Source organism: Miscanthus floridulus, unplaced genomic scaffold (genome assembly GCF_019320115.1).
Source record: "Miscanthus floridulus cultivar M001 unplaced genomic scaffold, ASM1932011v1 fs_375_1_2, whole genome shotgun sequence".
NCBI lineage: Eukaryota > Viridiplantae > Streptophyta > Magnoliopsida > Poales > Poaceae > Miscanthus > Miscanthus floridulus.
The window spans coordinates 29,875-42,922 of NW_027096674.1; the positions used below are offsets into that span (position 1 = coordinate 29,875).

A 13,048-nucleotide genomic window follows, 5' to 3' on the forward strand; every position below is an offset into this window, starting at 1 on the left:
CTAGAATCTACAATATTTTTTTTCTCACAGCAAAACAGCTTCAGCCGGCTTTACTAATACCAGTCGGCCCCAGCCGATGACTGCGTCGGGGACGTCGGTGGCCCCCACGCGGCATCCGAGAGCCGTGAAGGCCTGGATGTACCCGTACCTGTACCTGATCCCACCTTTTGCGCACCCCGTGATGAGCATCATCGGCTGCTCGCCATCCTGCTGCTCCTGGCCAACGTCGACACGTCGGTGCCGGCCTCCATGGGGTAGGGTGCGAGAGGCACACGAGCCATGGCAAAATGACAAGCTTCGACTTGGAGCATGCCACTGAATAGAAGATTGATTTAGTTCCGAAAGTTGCATTACTTAAATCTGCAAAGGAGTTTGTAAAGGTCATTTATACATGAAAGAGAAGAATGGAATGATACAGAGGGATTTGAAATAAAAATCAGATTGTTAGTTCAGTTTATTCATTACGTGCCATATCAGTTTAACACACACACAGTCAAGAATTATTGTGGTACTATTTTTCCCGGTGCAATGCATGGCCACTTGTCTAGTATAAATATAAAGAGTATGTTGGAGTTCTATTAGAACGAGTTTCTGATTTTTATAAAAAAAATATGACATTGAATTCTCAAATCTAAAGAGCACATGGAAGACGAGCGAGCCTTTTGTGACATGATGTGACCGTCTACTGCCTTTCTTCAGTTGCAAGCTAGCCAACACGCGATGTCCACTCAGCTGGTCCTCTGATTTCCCGCCGCGCCGAGCCAAGGAAACCGACTCGAAACGTCAGCGTAAGCTCCCAGTCCCAGCCACTTGGTCGCCAAGGAACCGTGCACCGCCACTCGCCACGGGCGATGCGTCAGGTCACGTCGACACGGCGCGCGTGAATGCGTGATACCGACATGTCCGTTCACAGCAGCTCAGGTCCAACGCGCGCGCGCGACAGGCAACCGGCAGTGCAGATGCAGTGCAACACGACGACGCGAAGCTATTATTGTACGGTTGCGTCTGCCCATTCGGCTCTCCTCCTTCACGAGCAAGCATTCCAAAGGACGCAACAAAGCTGACGTGCCGTCGATCGGCGTCGCCCGTGATGCAATGGTTGCCGCCTTGACGACGACGCGCACGCGCACGGCGCACCCCTTCCCCTTCCCCTTCCCCACGGCCTGCTGGTCCACACTGTGAAGATTCTATAAATACAGGCAGGGGTGAGGCCTCGAGGACAGGGACCAGACCAGCTGCCGCGTGCTGTGTGTGACTGGCAAGTCCCACGGGTCCATCGTCGAGGAAGCAGATCGAAGCACCGAACCACACTGCAGGTGGTGAGTGGTTGCTGGCGATGGCGATGGAAGCGATGCTGAGCGGGCTCAACTCCGGCGTGGTGCTGAGTCTGATCGCCGTGCTGTGGACGGTGGTGTGGCAGAACCTGCAGCACCTGCAGCTGCAGCAGTTCTTCGCGCGGCACCTGAGCCGGCACGCGCGGCGGCTGGCGGCGATGGTGGACCCGTACCTGTCGGTGACCATCTCCGAGTACGAGGGCGGGCGGATGAAGCGCAGCGACGCGTACGAGGAGGTCAAGGCCTACCTCAGCGACGCCAGCGCCCGCGGCGTGCGCCACCTCCGGGCCGAGGGCTCCAAGGACGCCGACAAGCTCGTGCTCAGCATGTCCGACGGCGAGGAGGTGGAGGACGAGTTCCAGGGCGCCAAGGTCTGGTGGTGGGCCACCTCCAAGCCGCCGCCGCGCTCGGACGGCGCCGCGGCGTTTTGGGGCGGCGGCGCCGCGCAGGAGGAGCGCCGCTTCTACCGACTCTACTTCCTGGAACGCCACCGGTCGCTGGTGCTGGACACCTACCTCCCGCGCGTCCGCCAGCTGGGCCGCGCCGTCATGGTGAAGAACCGCCAGCGGAAGCTCTTCACCAACATCTCCACCAGCCAGTGGAGCGACGGCGGGTACATGAGGTCGGCGTGGAGCCACGTGGCGTTCGAGCACCCCAAGACGTTCGCCACGCTCGCCATGGACCCCGTCGAGAAGAAGAGGATCAGGGACGACCTCGACATGTTCAAGAACGGGAAGGACTACTACACGCGCGTCGGCAAGGCGTGGAAACGCGGGTACCTCCTTTACGGGCCCCCCGGGACGGGGAAGTCGGCCATGATCGCCGCCATGGCCAACTACCTGGACTACGACATCTACGACATCGAGCTCACGTCCGTGCACTCCAACACCGACCTCCGCAAGCTCTTCATCGAGACCACCAGCAAGTCCATCATCGTCATCGAGGACATCGACTGCTCCCTCGACCTCACCGGGTCGCGCAAGAAGGAGGCGGCGGAGGAGGACGACAAGAAGGACAAGAAGGACGGCGGCCCCTTCAGGCCCGGCGAGAAAAAGGACACCAGCAGCAAGGTGACGCTGTCGGGCCTGCTCAACTTCATCGACGGGCTCTGGTCGGCGTGCGGCGGCGAGCGGATCATCGTGTTCACCACCAACCACGTCGAGAAGCTGGACCCGGCGCTCATCCGGAGGGGCCGCATGGACAAGCACATCGAGATGTCCTACTGCGGCTTCGAGGCCTTCAAGTTCCTGGCCAAGACGTACCTCGACGTGGACTCGCACCCGCTGTTCGACGCCGTCGGCGAGCTGCTCCGGGAGGTGCAGATGACGCCGGCCGACGTCGCCGAGAACCTCACGCCCAAGAGCCTCGACGACGGCCCGGACTCGTGCCTCGAGGACTTGGTGAAGGCGCTGGAAGAGGCCAAGGAGAAGAAGGCGAGCGGAGGGGATGAACAGAACCAGCAAGATGAGGAGGAACGGTAGCAGTTTCAGTGTCTTCAGGGGTGTACTTCCACAGCAGTGCAGTAACTACTGAAAATTTACCCGTAGAATAAATTAATCACTTCTCCTATTGCCTGATCTTTTATTACTGTTCAGGCAACATGCAATTTTGTCGTTGTTTGGCTATAGAAAAATTTGTTCTTTGTCTCTTATGAGTTGTCCTTTTGATTGTAATATAGTTGTCTCTTGTTAGTTATTGCCTGAATTTTTTTTAAAAAAATCAGACACCTGAAATATAACAACTTCCAAAATTAATTAGCTAGGGGTGAGAAGGTCACCTCAGTTACAAACTCTAGTAGGTTGGATAGAAGTTTATCTACCACAAGTACTCTACATCCTATCATTGTCTGGATTCTGGAATGTTATGCTTCTTTCACTGACCAGTGGGACTACTCGGTAGTCAGATGCAAGAAATGAGTTTACCCACTGTCAGCGTGACATGAACTTGGCCAAAGCAAAATCTTTTGGATGTTTTCGTTGTCGGGAAAAACTGAAACCTCGGATGTTGAGTGCTCAGCTCTCTCCAGTCCAGTCAGTAGCGAAGAATGGGTAAGAGTAGGATTGTGCTTAAGCGATGTCCACCTTGGCCTTTGAGAAGGAAGGGGAAAAAAAAGCGACAGGCGATGCGCCATGCGCCGTTGGGATCGGCCGCGGGGGCACGCGGGTGCGTGGTCACCGGGGCCACCTGAAGCCACTCATACTGAAAGCGACGGACGCAGGCGGCAGGCACGCAGCGGCAGCTGCAGCTGCCGCCAGCCCTGGCAAACCTTCGCGCGGACGAGACGGAGCCACCGGCCCCGGGGTCGTCGCGTCGCCCGCCCAGCCCAAGCTGCGCAACGGCGCCAAGGAATGCCGTTTGGGTGCACTGGATGGACGATAGCCAACAGGGCGCCGGTAGCTTCGCGGAAACCACAACAAGAATTGGCACGCGCGTTTACCCTTTGCGCCTTACCAGTTAGGGGCTCTTCAGTTAATACGGAATGGACGCCAGGATTGATTCCACCCTGGAACGTTGTGCAAATTTATACTATATTTGATCTCCTGGCATGAATCCGGGGGGAATAAAGGGCTAAACGAACAAGCCCTTAATAAAAAAAGCAAGCATTCTCCCTGGGTTGGAATAGACTGTTGCTACCAGTACGCACAGGAACCACACTGAAAAACCCCAAGAAAACGTCTACGCGGGCAGGCAAGCAGAGACATTGACAACCCAAACTATAGCATCTCATCCAATCTTACCATCAAGTGGTCCGTCAAAATTTTCCAAAGCCAGGTGACTTAGAGGCTCTGGTATTAACACACAAAAACAAAGTGAAACGCTCACACTCTTTCTAGAATCTCGCAAACTGTCGTTTATCGCCGCCGTCTTTGTCCTTCCTCCCATACGGGTTGGAAGCGCTGATGCCATGCCTCTTCCCACCATCTACTCTCCTCATCTTCTTCCGATGTTTTGCCGCACTGCTATCCAGGTCCAGATTCACTTTTGGAGGATTCCTGAAACAGAATGACGCTGCTACTTTCTGCAAAGTGACAAGAAAATGGACATTCTGAGTTTTCTGTTGAGTATTGAAACCTGTCAATCCATATGCAAATAAATTTCACTAAGTTCTCTGAAACAGAATGATGCTGCTACTTTCTGCAAGGAAACAAGGAATTTGACAAAAACTCGATGAGTTCTCTGCAGAATGCAGAGTTAAAACCTGTCAATACATAATGTTCATTCTCATGGCATTGATGCAAGTATATGAAACCCATATGCAATTAACTCATTCTCATGACATTAATGCAAGAGAGAATATATATAACCCATATGAAATTAACTCATGATCGTTCCCATGACACCGATGCGAGACAGTATATGAAATATCAGCATTTATATTACACCAACATGACAAGTAATAACTGTGTTCTCCGCTAGCTTGGTAGTAAGGAATAAGCTAAACTTTAGGTAATATCAGCTGTGCAATGGTTGGAAACTTAGCAGAACATTTACCTGCAGGTCGAGTTGATGAACATTAAAAATGTCTTTCATAGAGTGAGAGTCGTATGCCAAAACGTAGGATCTGTAGGCTTCTTTGGCAGACTGGTTCAGAAAGTAATTCTCACCAACAATATTCTCCTGCTTAGCAACTCAAGTTATAACACTGTGACAAAAGGGGGACTGAAATAATTCAATTGTCTTGAAAGGGGTACTTACGAGGTGTGATTGCAAATTTGGCACATTCTTCTGATTGAACTCATATTCTGTCAGGGTAACCTTGGCCGCCTGCAGACAACCAATAAATGTGTGATTTCTCTTAATTCAGGAGATGGGGGTGGAAGGGCAGGGGAACAGGACACAAGTATTATATTATCTTTTTCACACATACCTTCAGGTAAATTAGAAATTTCAATTCTTCTGGTAGTAGGAACAGTAATGCACTTCCTTTGCCTTTCTCACCACGTGCGGTACGACCAACTCTGTGAATGTAATCCTGAAAGTGAAATTCAAAATAATAATTATAGCAAGCAATGTGTAGAAAATTTTACTGACTCTTGTTTAGAATCACCAACCTTTGGTTCATCTGGAGGGTCATATTGCACGATATAATCCTAAAGGAATCAGATGCTTCCGTTAGCCGTGAACAAGAATTAGGTTCAGTGTTAAAAAACAAGAAGTCAAAACCTCACCACGTCAGGAATATCAAGTCCACGGGCAGCCACATTAGTGCACAATAAGATACCCTTTTCTGCCTTGCAAAAGCTAAAGAATGTAGTAGTTCGCTTCTGCTGCTTCTGTTTCCCATGGATATCAGAACACTCTATCCCAAGGAAATTCAGAAGTTCTGCGTGGAACTTTACTGAATTACATGATGAAAAGAACACCATGATCTTCTTATTCTGTTTCTTCTTTAGGAAAGCATACAGAACCAGGAACCTTTTCTCGCTAGAAATGACACAATAACCCTGCTGCAAGCCTTCAACAGTAGCCTGACGAAGCACCAAAGTTATTATTTTTTCTACAGATACAGAAGACTCTTGGAAGGATAGCTGAATAACCAGGTATATCAATTCCTTACCTTTGACTTATCATCATCGACTCCAACATAAACAGGTTTTTCTTTACTTTCTTCATTTTTCTCAAATGACAATTTAGCAAATTTTTCAACCTGTGGGATACGTCAACGCATAAGAAGAGCAATCTTTAGAAATCATGAATGAAAAGTTTGACTACAATCAGCATAAAAGATCTACTAACCTCTGGAGTCTGTGTAGCAGAAAAAAGAACAGTCTGCCTATTCTGCATTCCATCCATAATGATCCAACAAAAAAGATAAAACATTATGTCAGTGCAAAGTTTAAATCTGCAATATGCATGTGAAATGAGAAGTGCAGGGCTCATGTACCTGGGGAAGGCGTTTAAATATTTGTTTCATATCTTCCTCAAAGTTTTGCTCAAGTATGCGATCAGCTTCATCAATTACAAGGCACTACAAAATTATACAGAGATACACAAAGTAAGTTGGACAGGGGATCAATCAGTCATGGTATATTGGCATTCATAACCATGAATAATGTTTCCCATTTCGACATTTCCCTATGGTGAAATAACAGATGGCACACGAGACCGAGCCAGCAAGCTAATGCCTACTGATATATGGGCTGCCCAGCCCAGTACGCCCAATCTTCTGGGCTTCACGCCAGGCTTGGGACTGATCAAGGGAAAAATGTTTTGAGACCATCCCATCCAAACAGTATGTTTAAACCACATTTTCTCATCAGAAAATATAATATTAAATTTTAGGGATGGCCGTGAGAGCAGTACAAAAAACTTCAAGCTACCTAAACAATTCTCAGCTGATTTCCTCAAAAAATTTGTCACTCCAGACAAACTAAATCCAGTCATGGAGGAACGAACAACACACCCAAAAGGGAACATGTAACAGAGATGAAAATGACTAAATAAAGATAGAAAATAGTGTTGCGAAAAGGGACTTGGTTAAGAGCCAAGGGGAATTTTAATTCATAACACCACCTGAGGGGCACTTTTCATCTATACCATCAGTTTGGTCAATGACTTGTGTGTGTGCTACACATTGATGATGTAGGTTTGTGGTATAAATGAAAAACGCGCCTTAAATAGTGGTATAGACAAAAATTTTCCAATAACGAGCCAAGAAAAAACAAGAAACAGATATAAAAGCTGATTTGGTAAAGATAAAAAACCAGTGTTGTTTACAATTTTACATATACGTTGTATAGTCCAAGCAAAGTTATCTAGAGTTCGAGACTATAATTTACTTTCATACTCAAGCATGCTTCAAGTCTTGGACAAAGCAGTAGATGGCGTTAACCATAGAATGCATCTGTAATAGTGGATAAGCTGGACCGATGATGCAAAAACTAGGTGAATTACTGCAAGTTTACTGCTATTTGATATGGCAACTTAAAAACGCATGCCCCAAGCAGATTTCCTTCAGACTTCTCGAGGAAAGTGCTACAAACATTATGTTTCATTACCTTTAGCCTTTTGTATATGAAACTCTTGGTATTTTGTAGATGGTCCAAAAGCCTGCCTGGGGTAGCAACTAATAAATTGACTCCCTTTGCAAGCTGATCAGCCTCACTTCTTCGATTATTACCACCAATGACATATCCAAGAGTTTGCGAGTGATATTTCATTAACTCCTTGGCAACATTGTGTGTCTAGAGAAAAGAAATCAGCAACGGTTAAGAATAGTGAAATACATAGCTTCAATTCATTAACAATAGATTGGGTTTAAGGTAATAGAGACTGCAACTATTCAAAATTCAAAATGTTGGTACATTGTAAAGAATATATTTTTAAAGTTCCACATTTTCCCAATTTTTGGCAACAGCAGCATTAAGAACAGTTTTCTAAAGTTTATCCAAAAACACTTTAACATGAACTTTGTCCAATAATTTTAGACAACATTGTCTTAACAAAGTATAACCGTATCTCAGTTGACACATCTGACATAGATTGTTTCTCAGTTTTTAAACAGCCTTAAAACATGTGAGATGAACTGAAAGGAATACTATTATTGCACCATGGTCTGTATGAGTAAATCATCATATACCTGGATAGCAAGCTCCCGTGTCGGGCAAACCACAATAACTCCAGTCCCATTCCTCGGCGAGAAGCGCAGGTGATAGAGCAGCTCAATCGCTGGAATAAGGAATGCAAGAGTCTTCCCAGAGCCAGTCTTGGCTGCGCCCATCACATCCTTTCCCTCCAACAGATGTGGTATTGATCTAGCTTGAATCTGCCAGCATGAAAACAACCAAAACCTTAAGTCACTCTATCATCAGCACTAAAATCAAACAGAGCAGCAGATAACACAAACTTTCACACAAATAATTAACGTTTATGCAGTCTTTTTGCCAAAAATAAACCAAAAAGGTAAGCAATTATCGATTTTCACTGGGAACATTGCACCCTTTGGGCCGATTTGCAATGGTAAATCTTAAACAGTGGTAGGGGGTACCTGGGTGAGGTGGGTGTAGTTCATCTCTCTGATGGCCTTGGCAGTGAGCTCGGAGATGGGGAGCTCCGAGAAGAGCTTGTTAGACAGAATCCCACTCCCCTCGCTCTTCTTCTTCGCCTTCTTTTCCTCTTCCTTCTGGTCCTTCTTCGCTTTCTTTTCCTCTTCTTTCTTGTCCTTCTTCGCCTTCTTTTCCCCTTCCTTCTTGTCCTTCCTTTCCTTTTTCTCCTTCACCTCCTCCTTTTCCTTTTCCTCCTTCACCTCCTCTTCCTCCACCTCGCTCTCGTCATCATCTTCACCTTCCTCGTCGTCCTCGCTCCCCTCCTCCACCTCCTCGCCTTCATCCTCGCTCTCTAACTCCTGCAACTCCTCTTTCTCCTCGCCATCGTCGGAGGCGGTGTCGTAGACAGATTCCTCCTCAGAGTCCGACTCCGGCGGCGCGACGACGGGCTGCTTCCGCTTCTTCGACGGCTTGGCCGAGCTGGTCGCGGCTGCTGGGCACATGGCGGCGGCTGCAGGCTGGGGAAGAGAAAGGCTCGCCTGCGCTAGGGTTTTAGGATCCGAGCGTAACGGCGGGAGGGTTGCTATTAACGGCAGGGGTCTCAGCGTCTCAGGCTTCTCAGCCTCCCGCACCTTGCAGGCCCATGCGGCCATGCCCAACGCGGCCCGCTCAACGAAGGATGTGGCCTATGTGCCCCTTTTCTGGAGACTTTCTGTTCTTTTTTTATTTACTTATTACTCTTTTTTATTGAAAAAAACAATCTTCTGGGGTTTGCCTTCTAGGGTTCCGCATTCGGCATTTCCATCCCAGGCACGGAGGGATGCGTTGCTCAAAAAAAAAAAGGACGTAGACGTTGCATTGCACTAATTTTTTTTAGCAACGTCCTGCCTGGTTGGTACAAGTGTACAACACTAGAGCACTATATATGCTGTTTGGATGGCGTCCTGTCTAGACGCTTGAATCCGGGCCTATAGTTTGCAGCTTCAAAAAAAAAAAATCAAACCAAACCGGCCTGGAATTCAACGTCTAAAGATTGGTGCCTGGTTATGCAAACGTGACTTGTGAAGCGGCTTTTGCATGGAGGACAACCTTGGATCATGTATAAATCGAATATGGTTTGGACCAGTGGCGGAGCGTGGCCCAAACGCAAGGGGGGGCCAAATTGTCTATTCAACAAAGTTACCTCTGTTTTTTTAGTGGCGGAGCGTGGCCCAAACATCTGATTCAATTTCTCAAACGTAGACGATTTTCTTCCTCTTCCCCAACATCTGATTCATCTTGATCTCGAAGGAGTTTTCAGACGAACCATTGTTTTGCTACCTAATTAAGAAATTACATCTATTCAATTTCAATCTGAATCTAGCAAAACTAAGGCCTTGTTTAGTTTTAGGAAGTTGGAATTTAGGGTTACTGTAGTACTTTCGTTTTTATTTAGCAATTAGTGTTCAATCATGGACTAATTAGGCTCAAAATGTTCGTCTCGCAATTTTCCACCAAACTGTGCAATTAGTTTTTTTTTTGTCTATATTTAATACTCCATACACGGACCGTAAACATTCGATGTGATAGATACTGTAGCACTTTTTAGAAATTTAGAATAGAATTAAACAAGACCTAAATAGAGCGAAAGATTGGAGATCGAAGAAATAACCTGTAGGCTAGCAGTGCTCCTGCTGTCATTCAGAGTGCAGTCCTGCTACTGCTAGTGCTAGCGTTGCTGGCTTGCTGCAGGGTAGGGGCTGCGCCGTTGCGGCCTGTGTCGGCGTGGTGGGGAGAACAGAGAACGGGAGAAGTGTGGTGAGTGGCGACATGCGGCGACCGATCCGCAGCATATATCGGGGGAAGGGGGGGGGCCGGAGCCCTCTATGGCCAACACGTGGCTCCGCCGGTGGTTTGGACAAGTCTGAGACAAATTAAGATCAGTTTTATCAGTATTTTGGAATGATAAAGCCCTAAACTTGCTAACAAGCAAGAACACCTAGTCCCTGTAACGCCCCAGCCCGGGAAAACGGCTAAGATCCACTCTACCGAGAAATGGACCACACCTGCTAATTAACTCACTTACGCTTTCGTCTTCGCTTCGCGCAAAAGGTTCGAACCGAAGTTTGTTAGCTTTCCCGAAGCTGGGTGGGTTTTTAAGCTGGCTCGACCCACCCTCTGGTTACGAGTTGGTACTAAGCTCGCGCAGCTACAGTGTTCCGTGCGCTTCAGTACCATCAACCCTTCGCTACAGTAGCCCGCGGCCCAGCCCATCATCAGACCGGCCCAAGGCCCATTAGTGGGGTCTCACATACACCCACCCTTAAGGACTCGATACACCCACCCTTAAGGACTCGACGTCCTCGTCGAGGATCGAACCAACCTACCCAAACGGGACAAATGTCCAGGATCGACTCTCTTGGCCCACGTATATATTTCCAGCTCTCCGCCCCAAGTGCTATGCTCTCACAGCTCCCGAGCCATATATCCGTGAAACCGCAAGAGTTAGCTCTGATACCATTTGTAACGCCCTGGACACGGCACAGACCCACTCTACCAAGAGATGGGCCCCATCTACATAGCAACCTGTTTACGCTTTCGTCCTCGCTTCGCATAAAACGGTTAACCAAAGATTACTACGCGTCCTTTGACCTGGTTATTTAAGTTGGTTTGGCTCAACTCCAGCTTCCGAGGTTACTACTCCGGTGCTACAGTGTTCCGCGTGCTACAGTACCAGCATCCCGAGCTACGCTGCCTCACCTCGCCTTGTGCTACAGTATCGGCCATTCGGCCCAGCTAGCGGGGTCTCACAGTCCCCATCCACAAACTGTTGAACGAAAGCTCTGCCAGTCCTGCTGTAACAGCGGAGAACCAGTCTCCACTTTTGAAGATTTTATGTATTTGCATATATTGCCAGCTTACTGGAACAATGAGAAGGAAGAAACCCAAAAGTGTGATTCAGTTGATATATCTATTGCCGTTGCCACAGAGAAGGTATGATTCTAGAGTCCACACTCCACAGAGTAATTATTAGTGTACCTTCAGTGCCTGATGATGGTCTTTGCTATTCCAGGGCCTGATGACCCCAATAATAAGAAATGCGGATCAAAAGACTATATCTGCAATATCCTCAGAGGTACGATAATGTTGTCAAAGTTCAAAGCAGATGTTTATATGCCAGGATGTTCAGGCAGTTTTTGTTTTTGAGTGTTTAATTCTTGGCTCCTTGCCATCAACAACCATCAAGTTTGCTGTTCGCATAAGAAATCACTAAAATTGCACAGTTTTGTGGTCTACAATTCTATCATTAAAAATTAGCCTTTCTGTGTGTAGAACATTTTCTATTTTCAATGGAAGTCATTTATGGGTTTCTTTGTTCATAATCACTCAGGTTAAGCAGCTGGCTGAAAAGGCAAGAGCTGGGAAGCTTGCACCTAATGAATTTCAAGGGGGAACTTTCAGGCAAGCAACTTGTGCCTGTTTACCATTGTTCTTCAGGGAGTTCTTTCTGTCATTGAAATTCCATATTTTAACATTTTAATGATTTGTTCTTACGCAGTATCTCAAATCTTGGGATGTACCCAGTGGACCATTTCTGTGCAATCATTAACCCTCCACAGGTCCCTCCTCACACGTGTTTGCTTCTCTAGTAATGGGATCCTTCGAATTTGTACTGATGATTCCTATTCTTCATTTCTTTCTATCAGTCTGGCATTCTCGCAGTCGGTAGAGGTAACAAGGTTGTTGAACCTATTGTGGACAGCGATGGTATATTTTCTTGACACACTGCTTTCCTGCCCAAAACAATTGCAGACACATTTTTTAACTCATGTGACTTTGTCCAGGAACTGAGAAGGCTGCTAGAGTTACAAAGATGAGCTTGACACTATCTGCTGACCATCGTGTATTTGATGGGCAAGTAGGAGGTGTGCATCTCTTTTCTTTGTTTTTGTCTCTCATTCCCTTTTGGGCTGTATTTCACAATTTAATCACTTTTTTTTTGCACCGTACGGGTGAGCAGGGAAGTTTTTCACGGAGCTGGCGCTGAATTTCAGTGACATTAGGAGACTGCTATTGTAAATGAAAGGAGCCAACTACTGTGTTTTGAAGAATTCTTTGGGGGCGAAAACCGCTCAAGAAAAGAGAACATTTAGATGAAACCCGAGCTCTGCTGGTTGATCGGCAGACCGTACAAAAGTAACCAATTTTGTAATAAATTATAATAAGAATGTATTGGCACCTCCACGGTTTTTTTTAACCCGTTTTCCATTAGATGGGAGGAGGCATGTCCTCAGAATTTACAGGTACAGTGCCATTTCATGTTTATGTTTAACGTGGTTCTGCAACAATGACCCTAGATGATGCTTGCTACGAGGTGAGCGGATGATCTTACTCTTATATCCTCCGTGTGTTTCTTTTTTTGAGGAGACTCCCTGTGCGTTTATGGACGCCCATTTTGTTGATGACCTTGTGATACTTGGAAGCAATAGCATAATGCTTTTCTTACATTTTTTTTTCAACTGCACCAGTCTTCTGGTAGCTGGTTTATTATTACGGCAACATTTGCTGCTGTTGCCATAATGTGAAGCTATCTGCTCCCAGTGCGGTTCGGTTTCAGGTTAATCTGTTCGTGTCCGTCTTGGCATTGGATGGCACTTGGGCAGTGTCGCAGTGACGCCACTACACAATGCCCACACACGACGGACGGACGGGCGATTGCAAGGATGTACAAGTGTACGCGCTCAAGCA

The 13,048-nt window shown here is 47.1% G+C and overlaps 3 protein-coding genes across 3 annotated transcripts; 2 read left to right on the forward strand and 1 right to left on the reverse strand.

Annotated features, from left to right (window-relative positions):
- The first annotated feature begins 1,210 nt into the window (after positions 1–1,210).
- Positions 1,211–2,985, forward strand: LOC136531588 (AAA-ATPase ASD, mitochondrial-like). The gene has a single exon (XM_066524236.1). It carries the CDS (start codon positions 1,337–1,339, stop codon positions 2,813–2,815), a length of 1,479 nt encoding a protein of 492 aa, XP_066380333.1. The 5' UTR covers positions 1,211–1,336; the 3' UTR covers positions 2,816–2,985.
- Positions 2,986–4,049: 1,064 nt separating this feature from the next.
- Positions 4,050–8,988, reverse strand: LOC136531589 (DEAD-box ATP-dependent RNA helicase 27-like). Its single transcript, XM_066524237.1, has 12 exons — positions 8,323–8,988; positions 7,915–8,100; positions 7,334–7,519; positions 6,220–6,303; positions 6,072–6,113; positions 5,893–5,982; positions 5,504–5,803; positions 5,387–5,425; positions 5,203–5,307; positions 5,031–5,099; positions 4,827–4,952; positions 4,050–4,353 (listed from the first exon to the last, which is right to left on the reverse strand). The coding sequence occupies exons 1-12, from the start codon at positions 8,971–8,973 to the stop codon at positions 4,165–4,167; spliced, it is 2,067 nt and encodes a 688-aa protein (XP_066380334.1). The 5' UTR covers positions 8,974–8,988; the 3' UTR covers positions 4,050–4,164.
- A 2,206-nt stretch (positions 8,989–11,194) lies between these two features.
- On the forward strand, positions 11,195–12,658 carry LOC136531585 (dihydrolipoyllysine-residue acetyltransferase component 1 of pyruvate dehydrogenase complex, mitochondrial-like). The gene is made up of 7 exons (XM_066524234.1): positions 11,195–11,293; positions 11,373–11,435; positions 11,691–11,761; positions 11,859–11,919; positions 12,007–12,067; positions 12,145–12,225; positions 12,321–12,658. The coding sequence occupies exons 1-7, from the start codon at positions 11,195–11,197 to the stop codon at positions 12,377–12,379; spliced, it is 495 nt and encodes a 164-aa protein (XP_066380331.1). The 3' UTR covers positions 12,380–12,658.
- The last annotated feature ends 390 nt before the right edge of the window (positions 12,659–13,048 follow it).

Bases quoted from the DNA above. Each gene is read 5' to 3' on its own strand.
- LOC136531588 (XM_066524236.1), top strand. From the start codon at position 1,337: ATGGCGATGGAAGCGATGCTGAGCGGGCTCAACTCCGGCGTGGTGCTG.
- LOC136531589 (XM_066524237.1), bottom strand. From the start codon at position 8,973: ATGGCCGCATGGGCCTGCAAGGTGCGGGAGGCTGAGAAGCCTGAGACG. The intron at 6,304-7,333 runs GTAATGAAACAT...ATAATTTTGTAG, and splicing joins TCATATACAAAAGGCTAAAG to TGCCTTGTAATTGATGAAGC. The intron at 5,308-5,386 runs GTTGGTGATTCT...TTTCACTTTCAG, and splicing joins ACCCTCCAGATGAACCAAAG to GATTACATTCACAGAGTTGG.
- LOC136531585 (XM_066524234.1), top strand. From the start codon at position 11,195: ATGTATTTGCATATATTGCCAGCTTACTGGAACAATGAGAAGGAAGAA. The intron at 12,068-12,144 runs GTATATTTTCTT...GACTTTGTCCAG, and splicing joins ACCTATTGTGGACAGCGATG to GAACTGAGAAGGCTGCTAGA. The intron at 12,226-12,320 runs GTGTGCATCTCT...ACGGGTGAGCAG, and splicing joins ATTTGATGGGCAAGTAGGAG to GGAAGTTTTTCACGGAGCTG.